The 18,864-nt window shown below is 38.9% G+C and overlaps 1 protein-coding gene across 2 annotated transcripts in view; it reads left to right on the top strand.

The window, feature by feature from the left end:
* Positions 1 to 1,478: 1,478 nt before the first annotated feature.
* NUP205 (nucleoporin 205) overlaps positions 1,479 to 18,864 on the top strand; it is an 82,035-nt gene continuing 64,649 nt past the window's right edge. The window contains exons 1-8 of one of the 2 annotated variants that reach the window (XM_036760379.1): positions 1,479 to 1,535; positions 8,608 to 8,750; positions 9,428 to 9,599; positions 12,520 to 12,664; positions 13,124 to 13,283; positions 13,686 to 13,914; positions 16,096 to 16,260; positions 17,541 to 17,716. In XM_036760379.1, the coding sequence (XP_036616274.1) occupies positions 1,508 to 1,535; positions 8,608 to 8,750; positions 9,428 to 9,599; positions 12,520 to 12,664; positions 13,124 to 13,283; positions 13,686 to 13,914; positions 16,096 to 16,260; positions 17,541 to 17,716 (1,218 nt within the window). In that variant the 5' untranslated portion in view covers positions 1,479 to 1,507. The remainder of the gene's footprint in view (positions 1,536 to 8,607; positions 8,751 to 9,427; positions 9,600 to 12,519; positions 12,665 to 13,123; positions 13,284 to 13,685; positions 13,915 to 16,095; positions 16,261 to 17,540; positions 17,717 to 18,864) is intronic. The other variant, XM_036760380.1, reaches the window with a different exon arrangement.

Below are 18,864 nucleotides of genomic sequence, written 5' to 3'. Positions count from 1 at the left end.
GCATTCTCCATTCCAGTCAAACTAGCCTGTTAGCTGCTTTCTTGTACAAAACATTCTATTTACCATGTTTATGCCTTGGTACACAAAGTCCTTTATGTCTCAAATGTAGTCCCTTTTCATCTGTGTCTTAGAATTCCTAGCTTCCTTCGAAGCACAGCTCAGGTACCACCATGCTCAAGAGGCCTTTTTTGATCCCTTCAGTTGCTAGCACACTTTTCCGCTTGAAATTATTTTACATTTACTCACACGAGTAAATGTTGAATTGCCCAGGAAGATGTAAGCTCCTTGAGGTCAAGAACCGTTCCCCCACCCTGCCCCCCTAGTTTTCTCAGAACATAACTTGGTGTAGATGCTTAAGAAATATTGGTTGAATTGAATCTTCTCACTAGCTGTCTGTGTAAACTTAAGTCCCTCAATATCTGTCTTTCAGTTTTTCCAAGGTAAAGTGGTTGCAATGACACCTGTTTCCTTTTAACCTCTGTGGAGTATTGTGAGAAACTAATGTGACTTGTAAGGTTCATGGAGTATCTTAAAAATAAAGCCATGAAAATGCAGACTTTTACCCCACCTCTTTGCAGATGTGAAAGATCCACTAGTGTTGTACATTGCACACATTTTCACACTTCTGTGATTTATTGATCAATAATGTAATTTATTTCTCTTCTTTTTCTCTCTAGGAGGGTGAAGGATACTAAGGGGAAGCTATAGTAATGTTAAAAAGAAACCCAAAACACATAAATGAAAACTTACTTATCAACAAAAAGAAATATCTATATCAATACAGTGCAAGGTATTTATGCCTATTATGCCCAAATTAACAGAGCTTGGAAAAGCAACAAGTGTTTGGGACTTCCATGTATATTAATGAAATCTTTGTGATTTTCTTTGCTCTGTACAAGCATTTTTGACATATTAAACTTGGAATACTGTTTTGTTTTGTTTTTTTTTTAGGATATTGTTAACAGTAGATTCAGTTTCTGGTCTTCGTGGAAACTTTTGGTAAAGCCTTCCAGGCAGAAGGGAGTAAAGAGGGAAGAGAAGAGGAATTTAATAAGAAAGAAAGGATAGCTTGCGCACACATTTCTCCAAATCATAGGAAGAAGCAATAATAACTTATCCAGAATCAAGAAACATTAATTAATAATAATCCTAAAATCGTTAATTCTGGGGATTCGGTTGTTCGCACTAGCTTACTAATTTGTAGTAAAGCCGATAGTGACAAGCGAACTACATATCCCAGCAGGTACTGCGGGGAGCCGGCGTTCGCACGAAGACCTCAGGTGTCACTCGAGCGGCCCCTGCCTTATTTGAAAATAAACATTAACGACGAAAATCGATATTTACACCAGAGGCAGATATCTGGGCTGTGCCCCCCGCCTCCCTCGGAGCGGCGTGAGTTTCGTAGAGAGCGGGATCGCAGCAATTCTGTGCAGGCACCGCCGTAGCCTTCCCCTCTCTCCTCTGGGCCTTCCATGCGCCGGGAGAGCCCGGGCAGTTGGCCTCCAAGATGGCTTCATTGTTGGCGGTAAATTCGGGTAAGAGCCGGCTGGGGCCCTTCATTGATTCCTCGGCCGCCGGGAAGCGTGAACCCGGCGCCGGCTCCCAGGGCCCCGGGGTGCGGGGAGGGTGGGGGCGCGGCGCTTGGAGCACGGCCCCGGCCCCCGGCCGGGTTTGGGCCCCTCGGCCTTGGGACCGGCCTCGCGTCACGCCCCTCGGCGGGATTTGAATACAGCGGCCGCTGCCCAGGCTGCCCCGCGAGCCCTCCGGCCGGCAGGGCGGGGCGGCCGGAGCTGCTCCCCCGGCTTCTCCGTCGCCTTTGGTCAGCCTTCGTGCCCCTCGCTGGGCCGCAGGTCCCCGCCCCCATGCGGCCGGGGGAGCTGGGAGGTGGCCTGGTGGGTTTGCAAAGCGTTCCGCAAATATTATCGCGCGTGGATCCTCAGTCACCCGGGGAAGAAGGGGGTATTGTCATTTCTATCCTACAGATAGGGAAACTGAGGCGGGCTGCAGTCCAGTGAATTTACCCTGGGTCACGAAGCCTTGGGAGGTAGGGTTCTATTATTACCACCACCCCCCCCCCCCCATTTTGCAGACGAGCAAAGTGAAGCCACGTACATGACTTGCCCAGGTTCACACAGCTAGTAATCCTGGGAAGTAGGTGCAATTCTTATCCCCACTTTGCAGATGGGGGAACTGAGGCAGGGAGAGGTTGTGACTTGCCCAGGGACGCACAGGCAGTAATCTTGGGAGGTAGGTTCTATCAGTATTCCTATTCTACGGATGGGGAAACTGAGTCAGACAGAGGTTAAATGACTTGCCCAGGGTCACACAACCTTGGGAGCTAGGGATTAGTTTATAATCCCCATTTTACAGATGGAGGAACCGAGGTCAACACGTTGAATGACCCAGCCGGGGGTCACACAGCAAGAAAGTATCTGAGGCTGAATTTGAACTGAGGTCTTCTGTACAGCATTCCATCCACTGGGCTACCCATCTGCTTCTGGTCCTTGCTTGTTTAGCGTCCAGGGTGCAGGGTGTTGAAGGCAGGGGTCCGAGAAATGTGAAAATGTCTCAAACAAATTGTCATTTCTGCTCTGGAAGAGTTGACATTGCATAGTAGACAGTTTGGGGGAAAGGAATGAGTCAGTTGTAGACTTGTTGATTGAGATCTTCTAATTGTTTCATGGGCCTAAGTAGGTCGCCTCTGTCCAACATGCTTGTTACCTGTCCACGTGCGGGATGGTGTAGTGAGAAGAGAACACTGTTCTTGGAGATTTTAGGATAATTGATCTCAGAGGCCAGCAAGGCCACCTCCCTCATTTTACTGACAAGGTAACTGAGTCTTAGGAAGGCACGGTGACTTGCCCAAATTCGCATAGGTAATAAATTAAGTCAACAAACTTTTCTTAAGCACTCATTATATGCCAGGCACTGTGCTAAGGGTTGGTGATATGAAGAAAGCTAAAAATATCCCTGCCTGCAAGGAGCTCCCATTCTGATAGAGGAGACAATATGCGAACAGTTTTACAGGCATGAAGGTGCAGGCTTTTGCAGAAGATGGGATCTGAGCTGACTCTTGAAGGAAGCCAGGAGGCTGAGATGGGGGGAGAGAGTTTTTCACAGCAGTGGAGAACAGATAGTGAAAAGACCCAGATTCAGGAGACTCTACAAGTAGTAAACAGCATATTGGAACCACATTTCACTTTAAGTAAAGTTACATAAATACTTAAGGTCTCTGATTTTGGGCCCTTGTGGGGAAACTCCCTTTCTGTGACTTAGAGAAGTCCCAGAGTGGCCTTGAGGCACATAGAAGATAACCGACTCATCCAGAATCATAGCCAGTAAGTATCAGAAAAGGGATTTAAACCCACAATTTCATGATTCTTAGCTCAGTTCCATGAATTAATTTAATTTCTTAGGCATCTACTCTGTGCTCAGTGCTGAGGATTCAAAGAAAAAAAATCTTATTTGGAACAGGCCCTATCTTTGAGGAGCTTTTGCAGCCTCTAAGTAAGATAAATGTGTGAATATTCAGATTTACAGAAGAAGCAAATTAGTACAAAAAAGTGATTTCAGTTTAGTTACTGCAGGATTCATATAAAAGGTTTCATTGACCCACAGCGTTTCAGTAACATTCCACCTCCTGGAAAAAGTGAGGCACATCTGTGCTGTCCCCTGAGCACTCCTGGAAGAGGATTCAGAGTTGGGGTGCCTTGTGGAATACAAAGAAAGCAAGGAGATCTTGTTTCATGGGACTGCCTTCCTTTGCCGCTATGGATCAGTCAATCAGAAGCATTTATTAAGTATCTGCTGTTTGCTAGGCACTGGGTATGCAAAAACAAATTAGAGATTATTGGGTGGAAACATGGACCCCAAAATGTCTATATAATAGAGACGTGAAATAAATGAAAGAGATAATTGGTAATAAGGCACGTGGAAGCAGCACTAGTAGCGGGGTGTTCAGGAAGGGCCTCATGTAGGAAGTAACATTTGAGTGAACCTTTGAAGGAAACTAGGGATTCTAAGAGTAGAGTTAGGAGGGAGTCTGTTCCAGGTATGGGGGAAGGCCTGTGAGAAGATATGAGAAAAAGAGACAAAATGTCATTGTGAGAGATACAGCAAGAAAGCCAGTTTGGATGCACTATTAGAGTTCTTTAGTGGATGGTAGTCAGATTGTGAAGGATTTTCAATGCCAGAGGAGTTTGTGTTTGTTCCTAGAGGTAATAGGAGTCACTGGAGTTTGTTGAGCAGGAGCCTAACGTGGTCATGCTTTTCGTTAGGAATATCACTTTAGCAGCTCTTCCTCTGATTGTCTTCCCTTCCCTTATTTCTTCCTGCTTCCTTCTCTTCAGGTCGGGGGTTAGGGATTAGGCTTGGTTTTTTTCTTACAGATGTCAGCCATGGCCCACCTTTCAACCTTGCTTGATGGAAACTTTCTGAAGGCTTCTGCTCCTAAATTGAGGGATATAGTGGGAACACTCTTAAAACCCAAAATGGGTACCTCTAAGCAGAGAGTTGAGCTTGCCAAAAAGTCTTATTTTATGGAGAACTCACACAGGTCAAGCATTCACATGGTGGTCAGAAGAAGCAATACAAGGACACTCAAGTTCTTTAAGTACATTGGAATTGATTGTGTGACATGGGACACACTTGCACAGGCCCGTTCAGCATGGCATTCCCACATGAGAGAAGGTATGGTGCTCTGTAAACAAAGCAGAATTGAAACAGCTCAAAGGAAATTCAGGATGCGCAAATTTAGACCATCCACCCCAAATGTTCTCATGGAGTATTTGTGCCCAACCTGTGGTAGAACATTCTGAGCTTATATTGGTTTGATTAGCCACAGTCGGACATGTTGAAACTTGACTCTGGTATAGTGATCATTTTGGTCCTCTTCAAGAGTGAAGGACAACAACGAACCAACTAAATTTTCAAGTACTGTTTTTCAAGAGAAAAAAAATAGGCAATTGTATCGTCATTTTGACCGTCTAGAGCCTTGTATTCAATCAGATAAAATGAAGTTTAATGGGGATAAATTTGATGTTTTATACTTGTTCAGAAATCAGCTTCACAAGTATAAAATGGTGACTGCGTGGTTAGGAAGCAGGTTTTATGAAAAAATATGAGGGTTTTATTGGACTATAAACTCAGTATGTGGCAGTTAGAAAAGCTAATGTACTCTTTGGTTGAATTAAGAGAGCCATCTTTAAGGAAATGATAGTCCTACTGTGTTCTGCCCTGGTCAGACCTTATTTGGAATATTATTGTGTTTGGTTCTGGATGCCACAGACATTGATAAGATAAACTGCTAGAGAGAATTCAGAGAAAGCCATCCACCAATGGTGAAGGGCTTGGAATCCATGCCATGTGAGATTACGTTGAAGGAGGTTTTTACCTTGGAAAAGAGAAGATGTATGGGGCCATAATAGGTGTCTTCAAGTATTTGGATGGCCTGTCAAGTAGGTGAGGGACTATACTTTCTCCTTTTGGCCTTAGGCAGCAGAACCAGGAGCAATACATAAAAATGGCAGAGGCAGAGTTAGACTTGAGTTGGGAAAAATTTCCTGTCTGAAAGTAGAATGGACTCTGGAGTGGTGGTCGACTCTCCCCTGCTCTTAGATCTTCCAGCAGAGACTGGATGTCTACTTGTTGGGTATGGCATGGGGAGAGGGGAGTTTATACCAGATGGCTCTAGTTCGGCTCTCAAATTCTATGATTCAGTGAGTTAAATTTTGTGATTTTTGACTTTCTGAGATTGTTGAGTGAACCAGACCCAATAGACTTTTTCCTTCGTATTTGTAACCCATTGTTGAGTGTGGTTTTTGGTGGTCTTCTTTTACTGTCTCAAAATTTAGAATCAGAATCTTAGATCTTGAAAGGATTTAGGGGTCAGCTAGTCCAACCTTCTGCCCTCTGTAGAAATCTCTGTAAAATGTCACCCAATATGTCTTCCCTCTTGCCTTTTAAATGAATTAAAAAAAATATCATCCCTACTTTATCATTTAGTACTAATATTAGGGCTGTGTTACCAATATTAGTACCTTCAGCAACTCTTCACCTTGCATTATCCTAGTTGCCACTCCCACTCTTTCCTCTGCAAAGTTCATTTTGTTTTTATGTCCTTAACTTTTGTGCCCAGAAATCGAATTGTAAGACTTTACATGTATCCCTGTTCTATCTAATTTTGGCACGTTGTTCTAGCCTGTTAATCTTTTAAAATCTGTTGCCTAGAATGTTAGTTATCTCTCCCAGCTTTGTATCATTTCTGCTTCAGTAAGAATGCTTTCTGTACCTTTATCCATTCTGCTAAGACAAATTTTGGACAAGACAGTGCCATGGAAAAAGACACAGTCCTTCTGTTGATCCTCCAGTCCATTGGTGTCTTAACTTTACTTCTTAAAGACTGGCCTTAACTCCAAGTCACTCTAGTTCTCATTGATTGGCCAACAGTGGGTCCCAGCACAATCCTTACCTGGTTGGTGTTTGGTTCTGATGGCTCAGAGTGAGTATAAATATCAGTTGTTTTTGTTTGGCTAGAAATCCTGAGGGTCTTCCCCTCCCAGATGGATTTTTTTTTTGACTAGGTGGAAGAGGCCATTTTTTGCCTCATTTCTTACCTAGTCTTAATCACTGAATGGGTATTGCCTCAGACATACTGAGACCTGGGAAAGACCTTGGCTTAAAAAGGCCAAGGTCTCCCTTTCTATCCATCTCTAGTCATCTTGATCTTTATCTGGCCACTGGACCCAGTTGGCTCCAGAGGAGAGATTGAGGCTGTGACTTTGCACAGCCCTGCCTCACTTAAATCCAATTCATTTGCAAGTCATGACATCACCTTCCTGATGTCATGGTCCTCTTCAAGAACAAAGGACAAACAGCAGTCAAATAGAAATGGATCTCTGTGGCAGTATATTAACTTAGATTACCACAAATGAACATTTATCTATTTTATACTATATTTTTATTTTATTAAACATTTCCCAATAACATTTTAGTCTGGTTTGAGTTTGGCTCTTAAATGATTTGCCTAGGCTTCCACAAGTATTAAATAGTGGAGTCAGTGTTTCAGCTCAAGTCCCTGACTCCAAACCAGTGCCTTATGTCTATACCACATTACCAAGGAGCAGAGTAGCTGTTTAAGAAGAACTGGGTTTCTTGTGGTTGACTAAAACAGAAATTTTCAGAGTATTACCTGTAGTACTTAGAAATTGACTGATTTTTAAACTTTTGGCTAGTGCCTGGAGTATAGCTCTTTGTGGGTAGGACTTCCATACCCCGTGTTCCTTCTCTTGTATTATTGTTTCTGTGATATTTTGCTTGCAAATTTTTCCTGACTTAGCTTGAAGTTATTTTGGCTCTTTGGCTATTTCTAGTCAATCACCCAGTCCTCCTGATTCTTTCATTGCAGTCTTTCAGGTGTCTGTCCCTTTTTGTTTTCAGGGTCGACTTTAGTCTGTGTGCTCAAAGCTAGATTACTGTAACAACTTCCCACCTGGCCTTTGTGCCGTCAGTGTCTCTCCAGTCCATTCTGTATAGCGCTGCTAGATTAAACTTTCAAAAACACTAATTTCAGCAATATCCAAATCCTGCAGTGGCTCCCCATTGCTTCAAGCCTAAAGTCCACACTCTTTAGCTTGGCCATTCGAGGTCACAAAGTTGCTTCCTCTGTCTGTTCTTCCCCTTTTTCTGCCATACCAGTTTTTGTACTATCTTCATTATATGAATCTGTGATCTATTTGATGTGGATGCTCTAGTCAGTAGGGCAGATTGTATCCCATCTGCACATTTCTGTCCTGTGTGACTTGTATATTCCTCTATAAGTCATCTAAGAAAGTCCACCTAACCTATAATACCTACATAAAATTAAATAAAAATCTGTACCACCCTCAAATAGCTTCCCAGAAAATTTGTCATCTTTTCTTTCTTCCATACTCCTAAATTAGCTTGTTCACAGAAACTTCATAATATCATCTCTACTTTTCATAAGCTGTGTATATTATGTTCTACTGTTGTTCTTGTCATTTATAAGATATTGGACTGGTACAGTGAATGGAAAACTGGCCTTGGAGCCAAGAATACCTGGGTTCAAGTTCTGCATGAGTTTGGAGTGAGGGGACAGGACTAACCCATACATAAAGATCCCTATGGGTAAATCAATACTGATTCAGTTTTAAACTATAATGTTATCTATGTTTTATTTTTTATTTATTTTGTTAGTTTCCCAATTGCGTCTTAATCTGGTTTGGCCTTCACTTGAATGTTGTATGCTCTTTTTAGCCCCTCTGCGCTAGACAAGTCTCAGACTCTTAAGTTGCAGAGAAAGTGCACCGATGGAGGGAATTTCCTATAACAATGAAATCACAGGTCTAGTTTCTGTCCCAACTGTGGAGGTGTAAAGTATCATGTATATTCGTTCCTAAGAACATCAGAATTTCTGAATTTATACTTCTAAGTTTATATATAATCTGTACAGATAACTTCCTGTATTTAGAAGTGAGATCGTTTATCCTCTGCAAAGTAATTTTCTTCATTTAAAGTGAAACTGAATAGTTTTAGATTTATAAGATTGCATTCCAAATGTAGATTTTAATTTGTTAATTTTTCTTTAAGCTGCTAGCCTTTGGGGTCCATACAAAGACATCTGGCAGACAGTGGGAAACGCCATTTGGAGAAGACAACCTGAAGCTGTCCACCTTGTTGACCTTATTTTAAAGAAACACAAACCTGATTTCATCTCATTGTTCAAGAATCCAGTAAGGGATTTTCTTTTGGGAATTGCATAAAGAGAAAGGGAGTATTAACTACATGGGGGATGAAGAATTAAGTTGTGGCCATTTGAGTTGATAGAAAAGAATGGATACTAGAGATGCAATAGAGGTATGATTGATAAGGCAAGATAATTGTTTGGATGTATGGGGTGGGGGTGAAGGAGGAGCTGAGGGTGACTCTGAGGTTATAAATGGGAAGAGAATGAGAGTATAGTAGTGACTTCAGTGGAAATCTGAAAGTGGAGGTGGAGTAGGTTTAGGGAGAGGATCGTGAGTTCTTTTTTAGATATGTTGATTGTGAGTTGCCTATAGGATGTCCAGGTAGAGATATCAAGCTGCTGCTGACACTGGACTAGTGCTTAGAATACAGGTTAGAATACAGGCTAGAGCAGGGTAAAAAATACTTTTGGGAATTTTCTCCATAGATATCATATTTGAACCTATGGAAGCTGAGGAAGTGGTTAGACTGAAAGGATGGGAACTAGCGTAATATTATTTAAAATTATTACCTTAGGGCTATTGATTTCTTTTCAGATTATTTAAGAAAAAATGTTTCTGCTTGTATCTACATCAGGACTAGGTTACTCATGTCATACTTTTAGCAGTGACATGAAGCCTCCTGCTGACCATATGTTCAGTTTATCATCATTTTTGCTTTTCAGGCCAAAAATGTTCAGCAACACGAGAAGGTTCAGAAGGCAAGTACAGAAGGAGTTGCTATCCAGGGTCAGCAAGGAACTCGACTTCTTCCTGAGCAGCTCATTAGAGAAGCCTTCATCCTGAGTGACCTCTTTGACATTGGTGAACTAGCTGCTGTTGAACTTCTTTTGGCTGGTAGGTTGGAATTAAACCAAACCTCTGCTGAATACTTGGGGTTGTGGTAAAGCACTTTGAAAATCTTAGGCAATTTTGTATAAATGTGGATATTGTGATCTAATAGTGCTGATGATTGTAATTATTAGTGCATATTTAGAAAATGGTAAAGGATCTAGATTCCAGATATGTCCATTTTTTAAAATAAAGAAGCCAATTCACTTGAAATATATTGCTCAGGGTATGTCTTTTTTCTTTGTTAAAATTGTTAATTTAACCAGTTTTGATGTAACTGTTTGAAATGGTAAACTAAGAGATCCCCAAATTACTTTGTGACATAGAAAATATGTGTGTGTGTGTGTGTGTGTGTGTGTGTGTGTACCATTGGGTATTTATTATCTAAGTCCCCTTCTCTAAGGAGTGAATATCTTTTTATTTTGCACATGGGGGAAATGAAATTGAGGGCTTAAGAAGTTCCATAAATTGCCCAGTGCCACATGAGAGACTAAGGATGGGATTAGAAAAGGAATTAAACTCTCCACTTCAGCAACTTGTACAAATATTTATCAGAATCTGACATGTGCAGAACACTTGTCAGGGTGATTGAATAGATCCACAGAATAAATGGGGCCTAGTTCACCATCCTCATAGAAAACATAGTCTAGAAGGGAATTATGACACCTACATAAACAGCAAGAGTACAAGAAATGAAATGAAGAAATGAAGAGTACAAGGTATGAAATGAAAGCATAAGAGAGATACAAAGTTTACAAGGTCTTAGGAGGCCGGGATTGCTGTTGCCTGAGAGGAATCAGGGAGGGCTTAATGGAGGAGGTAACATTGGAGTTGGGCCTTAATTGTCAGGTAGGATTAACATAGGCAGAGAGTGAAGGAAGTGGGGTTGAGTGGGGCATGCTCCATATAGGAAATAGCATGAGCAAAGACTCAGAGACTCAGGGTGGGAAATAGGGAAGGTGGAAAGGGAAGCAGATTTTGGGGGGAGGATAATGAATCTGGTCTTGAATGTGCTGGGTTTGAGGTGCTGAAGGGACAGCCAGGAGGATGTGCCCAGGAAGTATTTTTGAATTTTGAGATTTGAAATTGAAAGATATATCAGGGTTGGGTCCTAGTATACTATATGGTACATTATTTAGTCTGCTGTACCATTTTGCCTTTCTTTTATGGAAATGTTCTTTGGAAAACTGTGAAAGCTATAAAACAACTTGTTTTATGTAAAACGTGACTGCAAACTTATTGTCATTATACTATTGTATTGAGATATTTACTATGCACACATGCACATAAAAGAAATCCATGCTGGAGGTGATACCATTTCGAAAGTACTGAAGGACTGATTTTCAGAATATCTGAAAGAGGAAGAAATACTGAAAGATTGGGAAAACATCACAGTAATTAAAAGAAGATTGATAGGAAAAACAGCGACTAATGACCCATAAGTCTATTTTCTTATCTCTATAAAATTTTTGTAAGAATTATCTCCACATATATCTAGGGTATCCTTGATGAAACTATGAGAACAGAATAGTCACATAACTGATCCCACTATGTTTATTCTTATTGTTCATATAAAAGCATTTGACTGGGAACCAAACAGTCTTAAAGGTGTCCAAAAGGTGTCTGTCACACACATGTTAAGATCATACAAGATAACCTGAACTAGAGAGATAACTTTGTTCAACAATTCTCTGATTATCAGTATGAATGGAGCCATCAAACAAGGAGACGTATAGTCAGTAGAGGTGGTCATGTCATAGAGGATGTTTTGCCCAGAGACTAAATGCAAGAATGTTTCCTTTTGCATGCTGAGTTTTCCTAGACACTCCTATTTGTAGATGTCTTTGTGCTGAATACAAGTATCCCCAGAATACTGAAGAGCCTTCTTCCTGAGAACCATGACCACTGAAAAAGGCTTAGGCTAACAAACCATAGAAATGTGTCAAATGGATGATGCATGTTTATTTCTTCCAACATGAAGTTATATGGGCAGTCCATTCACTTAGTCCATCAACACCATAGGTTTCAGATAGACTCTGCAGACACCAGATGCACTGGTGCTCCTGGAAAGTTAAAGTCCTAAAGGGAGACCTCTGGATGATTTATTGCAAGATATGTTCAGGAATCACTCAGGAAAAAGTATGGTTGAATTAGGATCTGCTCTGTTTAATGGAATAACTTCACAGTCAAGATCAGGAATCCATAGAAATTTGGAAGGGACAGTGTCGGGTTGTTCTTTAATGTAGTATGCTTTCTTTCTGCATTTTTTTTTATATTGGTGCTTTAAGCTTGTTATAAGTCAGTAAAGATTATTCAGTGCTGTTAGCTTATCTAGAAGTTATTTCAACTAAAAGAGTTTTAATGGAAGATTAAAAACAACTCATAGCTATCCTTTTTTCTTAAATGTAATTTCGTGGTGGGGAAAGAGATTAAGTGGAAGCAAACAAATCAGTTGTTTTAAATTTTCCACCCACTGTTTTGTTATTCCTATGGATTTTGACTTGCCATACTGATGCTGAGATTTGTGTGGCAAACGCATTCACTGAACCCCTGGGAGATATTTTGCTGTCAATATTCATCCACAGTACATTTTGTTGTTGTACAACATCAGTTTGATTTGAGGAAAGGATATTTTAAAACAAATCTTTAACTGAACTCTCTAAGGGCAAAGTTCATATCTTATATTTCGTATTCCCCTTTCAGGTAGTAGAGGCTTAATAAAAACATGACTTTATGATTGCATTTCTGTATAATAACTTGACTATTAAACTAGCGATCGTTTTAAACAAATGTATTATAAAATAAGCAGATATGACCTAAATACATTGTTAAATTATGTTGTTTTTCAGCTGTATGTTGATCTTTCCTTTATCTTTCATATGTGTTATATTTTCTTGTTAATTCTTTACTGTCTTCTCACTTTTAGGAGAACACCAGCAGCCTCATTTTCCTGGCCTTACAAGAGGTTTAGTAGCAGTTCTTTTGTACTGGGATGGAAAGCGATGCATTGCAAATTCCCTCAAAGCCTTGGTACAGTCACGGCGAGGCAAGACATGGACACTAGAACTCAGGTCTGTCTATTTCTTTGGATTTCACTTAGTTTTTCATATTTAAAAAAATTTAATTTAGGAGTTACATGGGAAATCATAACTTAGGAAGTGATATGCAGACTCATACCAAATATTTGCAGTATTCTGAAGTAACTTTTATATTCTGCCTGAGAACTATGTAGTAGATTTAAAATGTGCATTATATTGATTCTACATGAAAAATAATGAGAATGTACATGGTTGGAAGCCTGTTGAGATTTCAAAACATAAAAATTATTTAAGGGATAATTTTTAGTACATCTTAGTTGTTTTTAATACAGTTTTAAATTAAAAAAAACAAATCCAACAAAAAATACCTTAAATTTTATAAATGAACTGTTTTGGCTGCACCTGATATTGGCAGAATGAGGTTTTGTGGTATCTCCTGTGCTGACTAGGTATAAGCATCATGTCTCATTCTGTTTCTTTCTTTCATTATAGTCCTGAGCTGGTGTCCATGACAACACGGTTTACAGATGAACTAATGGAACAGGGATTGACTCATAAAATCCTAACTCTGGTGTCACAAATTGATGTGAACAATGAGTTTGAGAAACTACAGAGAGAGAGAGGCTTGGGCAGTGAAAAACATCGCAAAGAGGCAAGGGTTCATTTGGATGACTTTTTTAGATGTCTCTGAAAAATGTAAAATGTAGTCATATCAAGTTATATAAAACATACATCTAGTTCAGCCCTAGGGAACGAATGCTATGACCCCTTAAAATGACCAGGGCTACCAGTTGTAGGTTGCCTTCTGGTAGATGTTGTATTTTCTCTGTCTCTTGTTATTCTACCTGTGTGTCTGAGGTGAATTCTTCATGAAGGTCACTACTCCACATGGCAGTTTGGCACTTAGACGGTTGAACAGCAGGGGCTGGCTAGAGTTTTAAAAGTAGTTTAAAAATGACTTGGGGATTCAAATATATTTCAATTAATTAGGCCATAGTAGCTTCTTGGTTCCCTGTAGTTGATTCATAATGAGTGCTGTATATTTGACTTCTAGGTTTCAGATCTCATCAAGGAATGCCGCCAGTCTTTGGCAGAAAGCCTCTTTTCCTGGACCTGCCAGTCACCTTTAAGCAAAGATGATACTCTGCTCCTTATTGGCCATCTAGAAAGAGTCACAGTTGAAGCTTCTGGCTCATTGGATACTGTGAACTTGGCTCTTGTCATGGCTCTCCTTTACTGCTTTGATATCAGTTTTATAGAGCAGGGTGCAGAGGACCGAGAAGGTATTGGAGAGTGCAGGGGTAAAGGGAGGGGAAAGGGGAGGGGAAGAGAGAGAGGGAGGAAGAAAGAGTGTTTTTGTACATGAGTATATATGTGTGTGTATGTGTGGTATTGTATATGTATGTGCATGCATGTATTTGTATGTGTGTGTATGCACATAGATAAATGTTTTTTGTCTAGACTTATAATTTCACTGCAGCAGGGAGCCCCTGGTGCAAAAACTCCCTCTACCAATGCCCATGGACAATCAGTTTTATCTGTAGCTTCATTGCCTTAAAGAGTTGTTCAGGGCACCAAGAGGTTCAGTGACTTGCCCGAAGTCACATAGCATGTACATGACAGAAATGGAACTTGAACCTAATTCTGAGACTGGCTATGTTATATGTAAAGATAGACATTTTTAAAAAGTTTTTGAAATTTTGGGATTGATGCTTAAATTTGATTATTTACAGAATTCAACTAAAATGAGAACTGTTTCCAAATAAGAGTCATTTCATTACCAATATTTTAATATTCACATGTAAAATAACACTTTAAATATGTAAATTTTTGTGTTGAGTGGTTCGTATATGTAACACATACAGTTTCATTTATACTTTTGACCTTTGGAGTCAGAAAAGTATTGGCAAAAATGAATTCTGTATGCCCAGTACATAATTCTAATTGCTCATTTTTTATTTAAGGTTCCTAAGCTTTTCAAAAATATCTGTTCTAAAGGAGGATCTTGAGACTGAAGTTTTAGAAAGAAATCATTTTTTGGGTTGCACATTCCTATAAAATGGTTAAAACTTCATGTTGTTGTACAGTTGTTTTTCAGTCATGCGCAACTCTTTGTGACCCCATTTCATGTTTCCTTGGCAAAGATATTGAGGTGGTTTGCCATTTCCTTTTCCAGTTTATTTGACAGATGAGGAAACTGAAGCAAATAGGATTAAGTGACCACGGTCACACAACTAGGAAGTGTCTGAGACCAGATTTGAACTCAGGAAGATGAGTCTCTCTGACTCTAGGCATGGCACTCTATCCACTGGTGCCACGTAGTTACTCCAAATTTCAATTTAGTAATTTTAAAATAGATTTTCTCTAGAACTGAGAAAATCTAAAAGAAATAGTAGTATCAATTTTTATTCCCTACAAAATTGTAATCATAAATATTTGCCCATATAGTGCTCTCAATTTTGTTTTTTGGACCAGACCTGATTTCATTGTATAAGGAACTAACTCCTTATGACAAAACTCTTGACCACTGCCAGTTGGCACTTCTATAACTTATGAGTTCCCTGGGGCATTGTGAGATTAGATGACTTACTAAATTCATATAACCAATTTGTGTCAGATATAGCACTTGAATTTCCTCTCTGCCAAGCTGCCTCTTAGTTATTCCCTAGTTAAATTCTTTATCTCACCCCAGTCCCCTTAATCAGGACAGTTGATGGAATGTTGACATCTTCACCTTACTGGTGGATTGTTTCTCCATGTCTCTCCTCTTTTACTCTCTCTGTAGCAAGTAGGATAAGCTAGACACATTTTCTAACTCCCTTCTAGATCCTATGGAGACAGGTTTCTACAATTTGTTTTTTTAAAAAAATGAAGTTTCATTAAATAAAATAAATTTAGAATGTTTTGAATTTCTTGAATGTCAAAGGTGATTGTCCTTCAGTGTTTACTTTTGATGGTTCATGTTTTTGAATACTAATTTACCCTATAGTTTTGGTATCTGTCTGGTGTACTGTAATGTTTTTGGTTAGTAAATTTTAAGTCCCTGTATAGGCTAAGTGGCTTCTTGACTAATTCAGTAAATGTAATTAGAATAAACACATGATTTGTTCTTCCATGTGTTTTGGTAGAGTTTTAAGTTATGCAGAGACTTCTAATTTCTTGCTGCTTATAATTTATTTACTAAAACTGTGTCTTTTGTGATATGTAGGTAACACTAAGTTGTTTTCAAATTCCTGTGGCGAGGGAGGGATGTTCTTTATTAGTTGATGTGTACCTTTGGTAGTGCTGTCTTGCTCTTATATTTTTTCATTTCGTGTACATTGTCTGTTTATAAGGTTACTATATAAACTTGACTCAGTAATTAACTGATGAAGAAAAATCGAATCTCTTTTAGCCATTCTTTATTCAAGAAGTGAGAAATTATTATGCAGTTTTTGGTATAATTGCCCACTTTACAATTACAGATATAATTCATCAACTGCCACTGTTAACTGAGAGACAGTATATTTCATCAATTCACTCACGCCTTCAAGACTCACAGCCTTGGAAACTACCTGGTCTGCAAGCCACTGTTAGACTTGCCTGGGCATTGGCATTGCGGGGGATATCTCAGCTCTCTGATGTGCCAGGTAAGTTGATTAGAGAAGTCTTTAAAACAAAAACCTACAATTTGTTTTACTCTGTGCAATTTCAATAGAGATGGCATCTACTCGTTGAGATAGAAACAACGCTTAGTATAGGAAATTATTGAGAAGTATATCAGGTGTAAATTTTTATAGTATGTCTTAAGTTAACTTTCTTGTATCAAAGATACTAAGATAAGGAAATTCAGTTATACTTTTATTTCTGATGACTATAATCTTTTAAAAAGAGCAAATAGAATCTAATTCAAATATTTATTGAATGCCTTCTTTGAGCAAATTCCCAAACAGGATTAATTGGAAAAAGATGCATAAGATACTGTCCATGTCCTGAAGAGATTATATATGTATTTGTGGTAGAAAAATATTTGTTGAGTTGAGTCTGTATGAGCGATTAACATTTTTGACCTTTATTCTATTAGGTTATAGTTGTCCTATTCTTGTTGAACTTTGATGTTGTGGGAAGCTCTTTTTTCTCACATGTCTGCTAACGTACTTACACAAATGTTAATAAAGACCTGACTCTGGTCTGAGACCCTTCTGTCCTGCCTATGCAATTTCTTGAACCTAAAAGTCTGTGAAAATATCTGTGTGGGAACTAGTGAGAACAGGGGAAGAGAGCTTGCCTGCCATCTGGTTCCTGTCACTGTGGAGCTGATGCCCACATTCAGCAGTCCTTTCCAAAGGCAAAATTAAAAAAAAACCAAACCGACCCCACTAACTTTGTTTGAATTTTTTAGGAAAGGTAGTCTAAATTTATGGATTTAAAACTCAAGTCAATTTTTTTTGTGTCTTAATATCTATTATTTTTTATTAGACTGTGCCAGATTTTGTGAGGTCATTACTTATATGCTTCTTTAGGTAAATTTAAGGCCGTTCCTGTATAATTTTGAAGCAGAATCCTTAGTACCATGCTGATATGGTAAAACCAGTATAGTGGTATCTCAGAAGTTATCTTTGGTTATATCAGATGCCCCCCAAAAGTAGTTATTTGTCCTTAATCCTTCTGTCATCCTATGGAGATAGATTTTTTTCCCCTTATGTTTTGAATGCCACTCCATCTCCCTCATACATATATACACACCTGGGTAGTCCAGTGTTCGTTTGCACATTAGCAAAGAGCATTTTGTCAGCTTTTCTTGTGCCCAGCAAAGTATGTATTAGCAGGGGAATCTGAGTTTTATAAAAGTAAGGTATATATTGATTTGTTATCTCCTCAATGAATAAATTTACCATTATTTTGTTATTTTTTCCTAATTTCTTTTAAGCTCTTGCTGAATTTACAGAAGCAGATGAAGCAATGGCAGAGCTTGCAATTGCAGACAATATCTTCCTTTTCCTAACTGAGTCTGTAGTGGGGTCAGAAAACTTCTACCAGGAAGAATTTTATATTCGCAGAATTCATAACCTCATCACAGACTTCCTTGCACTTATGCCAATGAAGGTAAGTTATAGAAGCACAGAATCGGGACATAATTACCACATATCTAAAACTTGGTTTTGGTAAATTAGCTTTGTTTTGGAAACAAAACAAACTTTTCAGGATGGGCAGACCTTTGAATGCATTCACTAAACTGTTTGACTTAGTGTGAAAATGTAATGTGGAGGTTCGTGCTCTATATGTTGTGTTGTTATTTGGTTTCTGAATCATGGAAATTGATGGTATATATATTCTCCTAATTGAGTTGAGTTAATAGGAAAGAATTTTTATCATGGATAGAGAACTGGCTTCAAGAGAGGAAATAATATATGAACGGATGTTTCCATGGACTGAAACGTATGAACAATATGATCCCAGGGAGCAGCTCTAGAGTTGATTTTATTTCACATTTTTACAAATGAAAGGGAAAAAGAGAATAACTAGTGAAAAATCTAGGCTCATAGATGACACCAAGTCCTTCTGGGTACCAGATAACCCAGAAGGCCTTTTATCAGTATCTGTAAATTAGCAAATTTAGGGGAAAATACAAACTTTGCTTGTATAGTGGTTTGACTTTAAACTTCGAAGAAGCAGATCTCAGAGTCCTTGTAGGCTGTTCCTTGAAGATTTCAACTCAACATGTTGTGGTGGCCCCAAAAGCCAACAAAATGCTTGAGATCGTCAAGGAGCACATTAAAAAAGAAAACAACACATCACCTAACCTCTCTGAGTCTTAGTTCTCTCATCTATAAAATGAGGGAATTGGACTAGATGACCTATAAAGTTCCTAAAATATATAAATATATGATCCTGTGAATCTGTGAATAATGTTACCATTGTAAAGGGTATGGTGTCCATGCCTGAAATACATTTGTGCAGATTTGATTGCTGTACTTCCAGAAAGAAAAATCTGCTGAATCAGAAAACAAAAAGAATATGTTTCCAAATGTAGGTAGCATTTCATTTGGGAATGAGGTATATTTTATTGCTTTGAGGAAAACAATCATTACATAGTGTCCAAAAGTCAAGAATTTTGCCAACTGGTTTGCTTCCTTTTGCGTTTTCATTGACCTTAAAGTATATTTGCTCAACAGCCACAAAATAATAAAGATAACTCCCATTCTTAAGTACTAAGCAAGTAGAAGCACTTAAAAATTGTATTTTATGTGTAT

This window comes from Trichosurus vulpecula, chromosome 5, assembly GCF_011100635.1.
Source record: "Trichosurus vulpecula isolate mTriVul1 chromosome 5, mTriVul1.pri, whole genome shotgun sequence".
NCBI lineage: Eukaryota > Metazoa > Chordata > Mammalia > Diprotodontia > Phalangeridae > Trichosurus > Trichosurus vulpecula.
This window is presented reverse-complemented; position numbering and strand designations above follow the sequence as displayed.